Source organism: Ammospiza caudacuta, chromosome 2 (genome assembly GCF_027887145.1).
Source record: "Ammospiza caudacuta isolate bAmmCau1 chromosome 2, bAmmCau1.pri, whole genome shotgun sequence".
Lineage (NCBI taxonomy): Eukaryota > Metazoa > Chordata > Aves > Passeriformes > Passerellidae > Ammospiza > Ammospiza caudacuta.
Window position 1 is genome coordinate 42,428,287 of NC_080594.1, and position 16,211 is coordinate 42,444,497.

General features: G+C 45.1%; 1 protein-coding gene across 2 annotated transcripts in view; it reads right to left on the reverse strand.

Moving 5' to 3' along the window:
- Positions 1-4,165: 4,165 nt before the first annotated feature.
- SESN3 (sestrin 3) overlaps positions 4,166-16,211 on the reverse strand; it is a 44,844-nt gene continuing 32,798 nt past the window's right edge. The window contains exons 8-11 of one of the 2 annotated variants that reach the window (XM_058825504.1): positions 14,960-15,150; positions 13,516-13,660; positions 12,565-12,687; positions 4,166-12,251 (exon numbers count right to left, since the gene is read on the reverse strand). In XM_058825504.1, coding sequence (XP_058681487.1) covers positions 12,601-12,687; positions 13,516-13,660; positions 14,960-15,150 — 423 coding nt within the window. In that variant the 3' untranslated portion in view covers positions 4,166-12,251; positions 12,565-12,600. Of the gene's footprint in view, positions 12,688-13,515; positions 13,661-14,959; positions 15,151-16,211 lie in introns of both variants that reach the window. The other variant, XM_058825503.1, reaches the window with a different exon arrangement.

A 16,211-nucleotide genomic window follows, 5' to 3' on the forward strand; every position in this document is an offset into this window, starting at 1 on the left:
GCAGGCACGGGGGTCCCTGTGTTCAGTATAAATGTGTCACCTGCCTTTCACCTGGGCCCCTCAGCTGGGACCAGTGAAGCTTGGCTGGGGTTGGGGGCTGATGGGGCTTGTCCCATCACCCTTGAAGACCTTTGAGGTGCCCATTGACATGGCTCACCCAGATGATGGTACAGGTGGGATGGTCTTTCCCACAGCCCCTTGGCAGGGGTTAATAAATCCTTCCATGGAGGTAGGACTAATATCAGGGCCTGATGCCTCCTGAGTGCTGCTGGCCATGACCTGCAGTGCTCACAGCCACGTTTGGGTGGTGGGGGTTGTGTGTGGCCCTGTTGGAACAGATGGGATTAACCACAGTGTGCACCTCAACCACACAGCTTGGCCTGACCTGTGTGGCATAAATCCAGCTCCCAAAGAACTTGGCCCAGTTTTTTTGAGTTCATGGAAAACATGTGCATTTGTGGGTTGGATGAGTTCATCCCTCACCCTCAGGCACCTTTGCACTGGAGGTGAGAGCCTGCACTTGAAAACACCACTACACCTGCAAAAATGAGACAAGTGTCTGATGTAGGGCAAGGGGCTGCCTTCCCAGGGATCTGTGAGGGCACAGAGCCCATGGCTGCAGAAGAGGCTTGAATGGTAACAGTGGCTTTCCTTGGTGTCAGAGGGGTGCCAGTCTGAGGCTCATCACCACAGCAGCTGAGGATGAGTACTCAGACACAATCATTAAGGTTGGAAGAGACCTCTAAGATCATCGAGTCCTTCACAGCACTACCAAATGCACCCCTAAATTGCATCCCCAAGTGCCACACCCATGTGTTCCTTGAATTCTTCCAAGGTGGTGATTCACAATTCCCTAAGCAGTCTGCTCCAATGCCTGATCATCCTTTCAGTAAGGAAATTTTTCCTAATCTCCAAACTAAACTTCCCCTGGTGCATCCTGGGGCCATTTCTCTTGTCCTGTCACTTGCTACCTGGGAGAAGAGACCGATCTGCTCCTGGCTACAATCAACTTTCATGTGTGATCAAAGACAAGTGAACAGGCTCAGGCTCCAGTGATGAAGGATAATTTTGTCCATTCCCTGATCCTGTAATACTTTAGATCATGCCCCCATTCCCAACCCAAGGGAGGCTTGGTGGTGCAGGATCTATCTGGGAACCTGGTCCCTGTTCTTTATTTCTCTGAGGAGTTTATTCAGCATCTCATTCTTTCTCCATCCCCCATTTCCAGCTGTGGACAGGTGCAGGTGTTCACCATTGAGCACATTCCCACAACATGTCCTGCTAGCGCTGCTGGGGCCCGTGTGGGCACAGCACTGAGGCTTTGGACCTCTGTGGTTGTGGGGATTTGCCCTCAGATCCACTAATTAGAGCTGGTAATGAAGCCTCCAATGGAACTGCTCCTGTTCCTGTTTTTCACAAAAAAATTCATTTTTGTTGTTTTGTTTTTTCATCAGAAAAAAAACAACAACAAAAAACCAGAAAGAAAAAGCCTAGGAGTTAGCTTAAATCTAATACCACGTTTTCAGCTGATATTTTCAGCATCACTGCTGCATTGCAGATGTGAGCCGCAGTTTCACCTTCTGCGAGCTGAACGCTGCATCCCAGCCGCGTTTCCCCTGACGTGGAGGGTGAGGTGGATCAGTGTCCCCCAGGAGATGATTCAGGGCAGATGCCACCCTCTGGTGGAGTCTCTGCCTCTCTCCATGCATTGCAGAGGGAGCCTAGAGAGAGTGGCTAGGTAATTTTGCCAGGCAAATTAAACGCCTGTGTTCAGGCAGCAGCACCTCCCCAGCCCAGCCCTGCTGGTGCTTTCGGGCACATAAATCAGCAGGACAGAGGTGCTCTGGGCTGAAGCTTAAGCCCCCTCCATGGGGCTGCACCTTGTGGCAGCAAACTGCTGGCAACTCCTTCCTGAGCAATTCAGCACTGAATGTTGCAGCTCACCACTGCTGAAACACTTCTGCTGTGACTGGAATCACATTTTGCTGCATTTGCTGTATCTAATTTTTGGCTACGTTTTATTGCCTGCATATACAGATACTCTGAACACCAGCCCCAGGCAGGAGAAGGAGGAGAAGGAGGAGAGGGAGAAGGAGGAGAGGAGGAGAAGGAGGGCTTCCCTTCTGCAAAAGCACTTTACTGCAGGTCAGAAAGGTTCCAGGTTTGCTCCAAGGGCCTTAGAAAAGGCTGAGGGAAAAAAACACTCATGGAAGATGAGGAGGGTTTTAATTTAGCAGGGAATACAAATGCAGTGACCATCTTCCTTATGTATTGAAAAGCTTACAAAAAATCAATGTTTCCATGAGCTCATTGGCCTGATGAATGATGTTATTTAAAATCTATGTAATTCCAGCTTGCGTTTGTAGAGCCTCTGGTCCTCTGCCCAGGTGCCTCACCAGATAACTCCATCATAATCCAACTAAAAGCTTCTGGGGGGAGTTTTCATGACGCCCACATTGCATAAAATTTGGTCTAATTAAGCATGTAGTGCAGAAATGAAGTGGTGCAGGTGGGTGCACTTCAGTTAATGTACACTTGGGAGAACAGATCCACTGATGGCTCTGTACAGGATCTGAGGCTGGTCACCATTTCTCCCCCATGCTATGGCACAAGGAGCATGAGGTGATGCTGGGAAGAAGCAAAGGAGATCCCAGCAGAAGTGGAAATCCAGCCCTGCAGCTGTGGGCTTCCTTGGGCCATGAGTGGGCAGGCAGTGTCCATGGGCAGTGGCACACCACTCTGCCAGCCACCCTGGCATGCTCGTGGCTCCTTGGCTCCAGCCAGGAGGCTGGGGGTGCCCACACTCCAGGCTGATGGCCTTGGGGCACACCAGGGCATCCCCCTGTGCTCCCTGAGGAGGGAGGAACCTGGTGAGGCGTGGGGTCAGCCCAGCCAGGTGTCTCCCCAGGGATGTGCTGCCCATGGCAGGGCTGCCTACCTTTATCTCAGCCATGGCCCTTTGCCAGGTCCCAGGGACATCCCACAGCTGTCACCATGGGCTGCGGGGAGATTGTCCCACAGCCAGTCAGTGTGGGCACATGAGCATCCCTGTGACATGGTCCCTGGTCTGCCACCACCCTGTGGTGTCCAGAGTGGCACAGGGGGCACAGGGGGATAGATGGCAGCAGAGTGGCGGCCCAGGAGGATGGGCAAAGAGGTCTTGGGGAATCACCAACACACAAATGTTTTTGGCTCTGAATTTCCTGTGGGAAACCAGCTGGAGAGGTGAGGATGGGGTGTGGGGGAGCAGGGCTGTCCTCTCCTGTGCTGGGTACCCCATCTGAGCACTCACACCACAGACAGGGTGTGAGCAGGGACCAGAATCAGGGCAGGGCTCACTTGGGGGTGGCACTGTCCTGCCCTACTGATCATGCATGTTCTAGGACTTCTAAGGGCTAAAGCAGGAATTCCACAGCAGCCCTTGGCTTTGAGGAATGCTACAAGATTTTTATCCTTTTCAGGATGGTGCTGGTGACATGGTGCCCCTCCCAGTCCCTCTGTGACTGGAGGTGACAGCCACACCACCTGTACCAGGGACCTGGACCTAAGACAACGGATATTCTCAGAGTTTTGGAACTCCCACTGAAAGCAAATAAATAAGCACTTTATATATGTGCAGATATTTATATACATACATGTATTTATCTTATTGTGATGTGTGCATCCTGCAGCTGGAAGCAAAGCTACACCCAAAATATCCCAGGTCTGCAGCTCGTGTTAACTAGTTTAGTTTTTCTTAGGGAAGTGATCATCTCCCCCAGGACAAACTTCCCTGGTGATCCCTCAGCACTAAGTCACCCTTCTCTGGGGATAGATGGGGCAGGGTTTGGGGACTCGGGGACAATTTGGCTGCCAGGTAAGGTTGGCACTGCCCTGAGCCAGCACCCTCAGCACACATTTCCTCTCACCGTTCCTGTTTTTATGGCTCTCACCCACTTCTGCTCTGGGGTTTGTCCAGGTCTCCCTGGAAGAGGGATTAAATAATCTCTGTATTGAATGATACATAAATTAAAACCCACTACAAAGGCATGGAGAGGAAGGACACTTTGAGGACTGGATTTTCCCAAAACACAGGATGTTCTGCTCTAGAGATGTGTTCCCCAGCATGTGGCAAATGATGGCTCAAGCAGGAGTCAGGTTTTATCCATTTTATTTAACCAATGAAATTCCTACTGATAACAATGAAAGTAATTTCAGCAAGTATAAATGCGATACAGTTTTAAACAAACCCCATTGTTCCGTACCTATAAATAGATTTTTCAAAACCTCATAAAAAGTGCAGATTTATGAATTGCTGTTAAAATGTTAATACATGATTCCTTTGTTTAAAAATGCATTTTTGTCTCTTAACTCACAAAAAAAAAGAAAGTTCCTTCTGCATCTGTTCAGATAAATTCAAGTCAGGTAACTTAAAAACTAACAAAAGTCACACACAAAAAATTCCATCCCACTAGGTCAGTCTGTCCTTTCAAAAAAAAAAGAAAAAAAAACCAACAAACCCAACCAGCAACAACAGGAAAGAAATGATAAAAGCTGCTGTGGGAACCCACAGTGAGCTCCTAGCAGCTGCCTCACCTTGCAGGCAAACCTCCCATGAAAGCAAGGAGCCCTGGCGTATCCCTGGGGCTCAGGATAGGTGGTGACCTGGGAGCAGGACAGGAGATGTGCCACTGCCCACAGGAGATGCTGCAGGGACTGTGGGACCCACAGAGCTGCCGCACTTCCTCCCTTCCTGGTGGTGGCAGGGAGCTACAGTGTCAGAGCTCTGTCCTTAGCCCTCCGTCCCAAATGCCCGCGCGGCCGCAGCACAGGGAGGCAGGAGCTGACAGCTGCTGGGCTGGGCACAATCCACCCCCTGTCCAGAGGGTCACAGGTGGGAGATGCAGTGAAATGCCCCTCTCTGGGCACGGCGCTGCCCTGCCTGCTGCCCCAGCCTAGGGGGCTCAGACCCATGGCTGCCAACAGGGAGCCAGTGCTGCTTCTCACCCCCATGTGCCAGGCTCTGCAGTCAGCAAATCAGGGGCTAATGTTTGCACTCGAGAGAGGCTTGGAAGCTTTTTGGCTGCAGAAGTGCCATGACCATGTTTGTGGTCCAGCAGCTGCTCTGTCCATCCCTCTCATGCCAGTGAGCTCGTGCATGCCCCATGCACTGGTGAGCAGAGTGTGGGAGGCAGCCTGCAGCAGGCTCAGGGGTACAGGGGGCTGAAACAGACCCCAGGCCCCAGCCCTGGCTGTGTTTGGGTCACACACAGGGTGGCTGTGTGGCTCCTGCTTTGTGCAGAGAGGGGCTTGGCTCCCACAGTCAAGAGAGGTCAGCTGGTGCTTCTCCCTGTATCTACAGTGGTATCATATCTACAGCAGGGTCTGTTTAGCAAGAGCAGTTTAAAGTGGCTATGTTTATCAAGTTTGCTACTTTATGAATTAAAAAAAAAGAAAACAAACAAAACAACAAAACAAAAAAACCCAAACCCCAACAACTATAAATACAAAGACTCTCACACACCAGACACTTGCAGCCTGCGTGACTCATCAATAACCGCATCAATATTCTGTTAAAAAGCTTATTCTACTTAGAACTATACATAGTACAAGAGACCGAGAGTGGCAGTCGTGTTCGGGCACGCTACCTGCCCCAGGGTGGCCCACAGTCAGGTGCTTCCTAAAAAATCAAGGAGTTACAGTAACATGGCACAGGACTGCAAAGCCGATCACAGCTTCTGCTTACACTGCATACGAAGTACCAAGGGGAACACAAAAAAGAACTGGTGTTAATACTGATGGATTAAAGAGTAACTATAAAGATCAAAACAGACGTTCACAGCATGCTACATATATTGCTCACAAACTTTCCTTTTTTTTTTTTTAAAAAAAGGCTAATACAAAACAAGGAGTTGGCAGTCTGATTTTCAGTTTTGTCGGATAGAAAGGTAAAGCATATACATTCATCGTGTGGCTTTCCAGCAAAAGGAGAAAAGGGTAAAATCCAGAGATTTCAAGTTTGCAAAATTCCTATTTTTTTAAGCTACAGTTCATATCCAGTTCTGGTCGCAGTAGTGAAAAGACCTCTGACTGCACTGCCTAGCAGAGTCCAAGGGTTGTAGCCTACATATTATTATTTTCCCCCTAAAAGTGGCCACATCACCCACCACCATGAGCAGGCTGCTCCTGCAGCCACCTGGGCACATGGCAGCTGGGCTGGAGGGAAAAGGTTTGGGTCTGGTGGCACGACATGAGCATGAAGTGAGGAATGAGACACAGTTTTGGACTGTTGGTGTTTGGAGCTGCTGCTGTTGCTGCCGCCCAGACTCCTCAGCTGGAGACACAATGCTTGGTGATTGACCCATTTTGCATCAAAACTCCCTTCAAAGGGCTGATGGGGATGTGAAAATGCAATTCAACAGCAGCAAGTTTTTCTTGGGCAGAATGGTTCCCTTCCCCTACTCCATCTCTGGAGTAAGGAAAGGGTCCCAGCTCTGTTCCCAAAGAAGCCTTCCGGACACTGTGGAAGGAGGCATCCTCCACCACCTCCCCTATGCACAGGCACACAAAAGAACCTCTTAGACAACTTCCCTCAACATCAGGGAATTTTCTTCAGCTGACCAATCCCTCAACTCCTCCTGAGCTGGCCGTGTCCCCTTGGAGTGCCTGTGCCTCCCAGTGCTGACAGACTGGCTTGCTCCCCACAGTTAGTGTAACAATTGGCATCTCCAGTACCTCTAACTACTGTCAGGAACAAAGTTTCTATTTTCCACAAGCCTGATGATATTCAGTACCCTAGGAACACCCAACTCTGTCTCCAGCAGCTGCTCCACAACATGCATTTGGATTTTTACCCATAGATAAATGAAAAACCCAAATCCACTTGTTTCAGAGGCTGGATGCAGTCTGCCCGGCTGCAAAGCACCCAAGGGACTGCCAGTCAGGTGGCCCTGTAAGCCTGCTTGGCAGAAAGGGACCTCAAATTCCCTGTTAGATGTCCCTCTGAGAAACCTGCACAGCTGATAGCTCAAGCATGGGGCGTTTCACCAAAGAAAGAATTTCCTTAGTGAATCCACTGCATTTTTTACTGTAACTCCAGACACACTCTTTGACTCTGTAACTCTTTGACACACTACTAAGCAAATACTGAGTTTCATCCTTTTGAACCACATTTAGCATTTTCCTGTCCAGAAACAATCTACTACGGCAATTAAGTGTCTCTAAATGCGAGAATGAGCCTCTGCCCTTACCAACAGTCAGTGACAGAGGAACCTTGTTTTCAAGGTTAAGGCTGGGAGGTTGTCCCTGCATCTGGGAGGCTGCTTGGGGTTGGGAATTGGGAAAACAGGAAGCACTTGATGCAGGACAGGGGTGGTGGCAGGTTGGAAAATGACAATTTTTCCCCTGATGAGCAGCAAAGGATTAAATATCTGCAAGAGAGACCTGATGCAGACTGGGGGAGCAGCAGCACGACCACCTGCCAGGAAATGTGCTCTAAGGAATAAATTAACACTGATCAAGATGCTCCTGAAGTTTCCTCATACTACTGTGCTCTCTCCATCTCTCACACCTGTAATCTACGCAGTAGGTATGAAATACTATATTAATTTTCATTTGGAGATAAAATATTTCACTTACAATTCCTAAATATAGGAAAGCTGGTGGATGCATCTTTTCAGACAGACATAGTGCTGGGGGACATGAGGAACTGTAAACCTGAAGTTCAGGTAATGAAAACTGACATTTTGTCCAGCTCTTGGAATGACTGCTAACAGCAACTAAATCTTACAGCTTTATAGTCAGATCTGCTCTGGCAAAGTTCATTTACAACAAATCCACTCCCTCTTTTGTTTTGTGCAACATCACCCCTTATTTATGGGAGAAGGATCCAAACATACAGAAAGTAACTGAAAGAACATCACTTGAGATCAAGAAGATTTGGGGTATTTCTTTTGATCCAAAAATGTTTGGTTCAGGCACATGTTATCCACTTACTCCCACCAATGAATGTTTTCTGCAAGTAGAGCCTAAACAACCCAGCTCTTCTAAAAGGGAGTCCAAATTCTGGATCATGAGCCTGAAATGTATGCCTATGTTCATGGAAAACACACATGCATGAGAAACATTGAGAACCTGTTCTGCAAGAGCAGTGGCTTACAGTTTAACTGCTTTAGGAGAGATTTCTCTAAGTCTACATTAGGTCCCCAAAACAACTCATTTCATTAACAATCACTGTGAATCACATGGATCTGGTATATATTATTCCTTTAGTCTCTATGGAAATTAATTTTATTCTATTTTATTTAGGTGATTCAGTTTCTTTAAAATCTGACTCAAACATTCAAATGGGCATTTTCTAGGATTTTGCTGAGTGCCTGGGTGCTTAAATCCCCACTGAAATTTAGGCAGCTAGCTGGTCTTCTCAAATCCCATGAAAATATCAGTAGCACTACAAACAAAAACACACTTGAAAAATCTGGTGCTTTGATTTTCTGCACTCAAATAATACAGCAACAAAATGTCTTCCTTTTTGTTCTCTTCTGATCTGTTCTAAATTTATACTTACATTTGTAATTGTTTACAAGCACTGACTTTCCTGTCCTTAAAGCTTTTTTTTAATACATAGGAAGAGCTGATAGTGGCAATTCTTTAACTCTTACAACTGAAGTAAATCCTTTTCAAGGATCAAGGTGTTGGGCAAGGGAGGGGATTGTCCCACTGTGCTCTGCACTGGGGCAGCCTCACCTCGAGTGCTGTGCGCTGCGTTGGGTGCCACAATATGCAAGATATGAAACTATTAGGGAGCATCCAAAGAAGGGCAACAAGGATGTGAAGGGCTTTGAGGGGAAGCCACATGAGGAGTGGCTGAGGGCACTTGGTCTGTTCAGCCTGGAGGAGACTGAGGGGAGACCTCACTGTAGTTATAACTCCTTTGAGAGGGAAGAAGAGGGGCAGGCACTGATCTCTTTGGTGACCAGTGACAGGACTGGAGAGAATGGCCTGAAGTTGTGTCAGGGGAGGTTCAGGTTGGACATTAGGAAAAGTTTGTTCCCCCAGAGGGTGGTTGGGCACTGGAACAGGCTCCCCAGAGAAGTCTGACAGAGTTCAAGAAGTGTTTGGACAACGCTGTCAAGCATATGGTATGACTCTTGGGCCTGTCCTGTGCAGGGTCAGGAGCTGGGCCTCTTGTGGGCCTCTTCCAACTCCAGATTTTACGATTCTGTGATTTTCATTTTAATGAAGGCTTTAGGACAAAGGATATATGTTTCAGTTCAGCCTTGATGAAAATAAATCCATCTACAGCTCACCAAAATTCTCATAGGACACCACAGCACTAGCTGTAGTAGCTATCTGCACAAACTGCGCCCAATTTTAAAATTATTATTTCTGTTTTAATGATTATTTCTGTTCTTGTATAATGATACTCTCATGAAATTCAGCTGTGGGTAGAGTGTTCTGGGAAATGCAAATGCTTTCTCCAGTTGGCACCTTTTTCACTTCTCTTCATTACCAAAAAAATAGAGCAAGGACATACTCTACAGCAACACACAAGTTTTAAGTGACTCTGCAATGATAAGAAGCTGTTCATGCTCAAAAGCTCTGTTCCCTACTCACAGTGTTCCCTGTGCTAGCTGGTTAATTTGTACCTATCAGGCTTTCTCTTCAGCAGACAGGAGACTGTACACTTTGTTTTTATGTTGGTCACGGCTGGGATTTTGTGGACTAACATGAATGCTGGTAATTACCAATTCCAATGAAGGAACACAGAGGGAGAGGATCTACACTTCCAATCATTATGGTACCCTTAAGAAAAATATTAATGAACAAAGTGTGAAGATTCACATTCATGCATGCTTTAAAAATGCAAAAAAATTCCAAGAACACTTGCACATTAAAACCTGGCACAGTGTGAACCTAAAGCACACATGAAGTGTATGGCAGCATTGTCTGACTTTAAACACCTATTTCTGAGCAAACATCTATTAAAAATCCCAAATTTGTGTATAAAAACTAGGCTATAAATTGTTGCACTGTAAATGCAATACTTTCAAAAAAATGCCACGTGGAAAACATTTCCAGATGTTTCAAGTTTGCATGTAATATTAAAGAAAAAAAACAGAAATAGCAAACTAGTTTTACAATGACATTTCCTGTGATGGAATGTCTTGCAGGCCATATGGGACTTGATATGGCACTTAAAAAACCAAAACAAAACACTGGTTTACTACAAGTTTTATGAAGCAATCCATTTATGGTTTCTGTATTTCAAATCTGCTCATGTACTTTGCCCATGAAGGCATTTGAGCTGGCAAGTATATTTCATAAGGAAAGAAGTAAAGGCACTCATGTTTCCAAATGTAAAACTCAACCTACTCCAGAAGTCTTTGCATTTCTGAGGGGAAACAAACCATCATATTAGTTATCCCAATCTAGTTTCACCTCCTTTCCAGAGCTCAACTGTGCTTCTTGAGGACTACTTGACTTTTCAACGCAAAGAAATTTAAAGTAGTACTGAACAGTTCCCATCACTTGAAAAAAACCAGAAGTATTGCATGAAAACTCCTCTCAGCAGAAGCCATTAGGTACGGCCACTACAATCACAAGAGGGGGGAAAAGGATCATAACAATTTAGAAAGTAAATCTAAGTTCACACACAAGAACATCTCAGTATTTCTGAGAAATCTTTGCTGTTAGCTATACAAGATAAGTAAATCTGATGTTCTACCCAATGCTCTCTAGCAGACAGACCAGTGCTGTCTGTTGGGTAGTTTTCTAAATAGCCAACATGACACTTAAAAAAAATTAATTACTGATTTTTTTCTTCAAAAGGTTTTCACATGCAGTCTGCAGTCTGAAAGTGCAGAAAAGTGTACAATCATTGGGCTTTCCAATCTGGAACGGACAGATAAAGCAGAAAAAACAACATGCAAAGTCAAAGCAAGGATCATGAAAAGGAAGAAAAGAGAAAACTAACTTTAGTAGAGTACTGGTCCATGGTTTTGTAAATAGAAAGTGTCAAAATATGACTGGTAGTATTTTTTTTCTAACTATTCTGCAATCACCAATAAAAAAAAAGTCCTGCATTAACTACTGCAATCCAACAGAACATTAAAAATAAACCTGTCTAGTTAGTTTTGAATGTATACCACAGAAATAAAGGTCACCCTCCTCAAAAGAAATGTGAAAAGTCCAAACCAACAGACAAATTTGAAGCAGTTAACTTGTGTTCTACTGGGTAAGTTTAAGCATCTCTTTAGGCACTTCACTGGTGCATTAAATGCAATACAAAATAAAGCTATAAATATCAACATTTTGTGCTCTCAAAAATTAGTCAAAAGCAACAGAAAACAGCACAAAAGTGTGACATTTTTGGCAGCTTATTTCTTCCCTTCCCCAATATTACTGGTTGTCCAAAAATGCTTTGTTTTGGGGATGCTTTGGCATCTCAGTATCAAGTTGTCTTAAGCCATAAAAGCTAAAACAAAACTGCTAGGCCTTAGACATTAAAGAAATTTGGTTTTAAAATTTCTTTATGGCTATATAAGAAGGACACTTTAGCAGTGGCATGTCAGGGAAAAAAGCTTGCTTTCTTTTTAAATATTGCACTTTTCTTTTGTTCACTCACACTAATGCATAGAAACTTTTAAAACTTTGAATATTACAATTTCATGCTATGAAAAAGTTATGGGAAATAATTTCTATACATCCAATATGAAAGAATAGATATACTAGCCTTCCTTTACTTTCCTTATTTAAAACATTGATAAAGAAGAGAGTGCAAAAAACCCCACAACCCTATTTTTGGTCAGCCTGTGTATTAATTTTATAGGTGCCAACTAAACAAATTGCAACACGTGATGAGCATGGATGTTGTCAGGACAACTGAGGGTGACTGTCAGTAAAACAAGACTATGCATGATTGAAACACAGTAAGTGTGGCTGAAATGGCAAATCGTGAGGCCTCTTCTCCTTGCGAAGGGGCACGACAAAGCGTGAATGAATTTTGCACTTCAGTAGCATGCTGTAAGATTTATCAAGATTAATTTCACATTAAAGTGTGCTTGATGTTTGCATCCACATCTTGCATCACCTCCAATTGCTGTAGTAAGACAGTGACTGGCAGCAGTCTCCGGGACACACAGGAGAATCCAGTGGGCGATTCGATGCAGCACAGCCCGCGTGTCTCTGTCGCGAGTCACGACGTGGTGGGACGTTCTCAGGACAGGCAGAACTGATCTTCTGCTGGACTCCACTCATCTGAAAAATGATTGCTTGGAAAAAGAAGTCTCTAAGCACTTCACTCCAGTGCCTAAAGAACAAAGCGCTAGGATTGGATACAATAAAACCAGTTCCAGGATTCTGACTGCTGTGCAGAAACCCAGCCGGAAACAATGCAGAGTAGCGCTCCTCAGTGTTACTTTTGTTATCATTAGTAATGTTAAGCATCAAGAAAATAAAACACGTCATTGCACATTACAGCCGCCAAGAAGCACGGCTAAACTTTGACACTAGAGAATTGAATAACCTGATGCTACATCACAAACAGCTTCTAGTGTGTATCTATTTCAAAAGGTCTTTACATACTCAGTAAAAGCCCTGTACTCCTGGCCAGCGAGTGCTTCAGGTTAAGTGACGAGTTATGGCACGAAGGGCATACAGAAGTTCGGCTTGCATCCGAGCTTCCATCAGAAGTAGATTGACATGAACCTGTAAAAAATTGCATCAGCCATTTAGCTCACCTCTGAATGCAACATGGTTTATTCATTCAGGCTGAAAATTCTAACCTTTAGTAAAGTATAGCTGCAAGAAAACTTTGCCATTTCTCCCTGTACCCTGCTGCAGGACTACAGTTCCTCTAGAAACAGCTGTGTAGTGATGCCAATATGGACAACATCCCAGGGTGTTGTCAGGACAACAAACAAGATTGCTGCTTCAAGCAATCTTCCATCTGAGAAGCCAACCTTAAATATTTTTTTGTATCCTAATGTTAGTTCTTTCAAATTATATTTGGTTATCCTTACTACCACCTGGGACCATTATATAGGAGAACAGAATAAGGTACAGTTTCCATGCCTGATAAGCTAGAAGGCCCTTCTCAGGAAGCATTTAATATGATATCTGAAAGCACGTTGACATTTTTATTGCTGAAAACCACTATAAAATATATATATATATATGAGTTTAGGTATTTCTTGATCTCCAAATCCCAAGTATTGGCATAGTTGATCACTTCTGCATTCTCAAGTTTATCTTTAAAACTTTTTAAAAGTAAACTATCTTGACTTTTCTTTTACAGTTGCCCATTCAATTTTATGGAGAAGTGACTCAAAATAATAACAATAAAAGTTATTTCCAGCACACTAAGAAGCATTTTTGTCAAACTGCTATCTAACACTCAAGGAATGCTTCTCATTTGTTTTTCTCTGATTTAAAACAGTTCATGTGCCAGATGCTGCCATTTTAGGTGTCCTCATATTTTAATTTTCAAAGAGCACAGGGCTCTGTGTGAAGCCACTTTGGTTTTGGAGCACATACCTTCTCCGAGTGCTTGAACTGGCGCCAGTAGCTGTCGTACATGCGCTTGGTGGTTCTCTCGGGGTAGCAGGTCACTGTCTTTATGTAAACCTTCAGGCTGCGTTCAAGTAGCTGATTCACTTCTCCATAATCGTAGTCATCATACCTACACAACACAAGCAATCATTCTGCTTGATGTAACTTTCTAAAAGCACTGTCTTTTGCAGCATCGCGTTCTTAAGCCTGGGAACTGGAACGTTTATCATACATGACCAAAAACCATGTGCTAAGAGAGGATCTTAAAGGCTTAGTAGGATCATAGAATTTTAAGGCTGGAAAAGACCTTTAACATCATCAAATCCAATGGTTAACCCTAAACCACAACCATGTTCACCATTAAACCACGTGCCCTATCCACCATTTTATGAACACTTCCAGGAATGTTTTTTCTCCCACTTCTGTGGGCTGTTCAAATGCTTTACAAATCTTTCTGTGAAGAAATTTTCCCTAATATCCAATCTAAACCTCCCTTGGTGCTACTTTGTTCTCGTCCTGTCACTTGTTACCTGGGAGTAGAGGCTGACCCCCACTTGGCTACAGTCTCCTCTCAGGTTGTTGTAGACAGTGATAAGGTGCCCCCTGAGCCTCCAGACTAAAGACCTCCAGCTCCCTCAGCTGCTCCTCTTAGGACTTGTGCTCCAGACCCTTCCCCAGCACCACTGCCCTCTCTGGACATGCTCCTGCTCCTCAATGTCCTTCCTGTAGTGAGGGACCCAAAGCTGAGCACAGGATTGGAGCTGTGGCCTCAGCAGTGCTGGGTACAGGGGGACGGTCACTGCCCTGCTCCTGCTGGCCACACCTGGCTGAGCCAGGCCAGGATGGCATCGGCCTTCTGGGCCACCTGGGCACTGCTGGCTCATGTTCAGCTGCTGTTGTCCAGCACCCCCAGCAGCACTGAGCAGCTTCCCAGCCACTGTCCCCAGCTGTAGCGCTGCCTGGGGTTGTTGTGACCCAAGTGCAGGACTGGGCACTTGAACCTCATACAATTGGCCTTGGCCCACTGATCCAGCCTATCCAGAGCCCTCTGTAGGGCCTTTATCCACAGCCCTCTGTAGGGCCTTTATCCAGAGCCCCCTGTAGGGCCTTCCTAGCTCCTTCCAGCAAATCAACACTCCTCCCCAACTGAGTGTTGTCTGTGAACTTGCTTAGGGATGCTGTTTTTCCTAAATGAAGGATACAGGCTGGCTTCAGAGAAGACATTTCTGTGAAAATTTCCATCCTGACTAATTTTCTGCAGTGGAAGGGGAAATTATACTGATATGCCAGCAAAACCACTCTAACTTCCAGACAGAGGTATCATCTCCACTTTAAACACCCAGCGTAAAATGATGCTTTACACATGGTTTATTTTTCTGTTTACATAGTTTTACCATGTATTCCTAAGCCAGGGAATTTTTGTCCATACCTGATTCCATACATACAGTGGACATAGTTAAATAAAGCTCTTCTTAGTGTAGTTGTATCAACATCTTCATGTGTTGCCATAGTGTTATATGTGAGGTTATACACCATCCGAAACTTCTCATCCAGGAGATGCCCAATATCAGAATAAAGCCTGTTTACAAGGGAAAAGCCATGATTTTCCCAAGTATAGTCCTGCAGGAAGAGAAGAAAATATATAAAGGCACAAATGAAGTGAATTCCTTAGGTCATCTTCTCTACAACTCAACAGTTTTTGTTGTCTGATAGTTATGACTTTATTCTCTTCCAAAAGTTTGCATTTTGAATCCTTCATCCACATCACTTGCTCCATTTACCGAGAATTCTTGGCAATGAATATCACATTGCAACACCCCAACCCTGGATATCATTAGCCTACAGGCAAAAAAATCCCAAGCTTCTCCTGAAGTGCTTATGGAATCTTCTTCTGCTTTTCCACTCTGACCAGTATCATTCCATGTGGGATTGGCTTTTAAGTTGAAAAACTTGCTCCTCTTGGAAGCTTTGGTGGTTAGCCTCAAGCAGAGATGGAATCTACTTCCAGCGAGGATGTACAATCATTGGGATAAGTACTGAACCATCCCTAAAAACCAGATAAAATCCAGGCTGCTTTGGTCTTAGACAGCCACCTGGATTGCAAGATAAAAGCCTGCCTGCTTATATGAGGAATTGGGAATCTTTGCAGAGTGGTGGCACAGCAGGAAGAACCATCCTGCTCCAGAGCAGGGAGCAAAGGCGCTCCGCACAGCCGTCACACGGAAAGTGAGAGTGTGCCCACATCCTTGTCAAGTGCTCTGTCATCCCATCACTGATGGCATCTTTACAACTGAGGGCATCATCTCCATGTCCTTCCTGTTTCTGGCTGTTTTCCAAAGGTACTGCCAGGCCAGGATCCTCACCTGGGCACCTTGAGGCATGTCCACTGTCCTGTCCCCCAAGCAGGACAGCAGGGAAGAGCAGAACAGTGCTCCGTTGTCTCACAGAGGCATCAATACAACATCTAAAACATGTCACACTATCATGTTTGGCCTCTGGCTGCCAGCACAAAAGACAATAAGGCTTGTGAGAAATATGCCATACCCATACAGCCCTGGAAAGGTGTCCAGGACATCACAAAAGCCTCTGAGAGCCAGAAGGCCCAGAGAGGAGAAAGTGCCGTTGACTAATAGCAATTGATCCCCATTATCAGTGAAACCTCCAACCCAAAAACAAGCTTA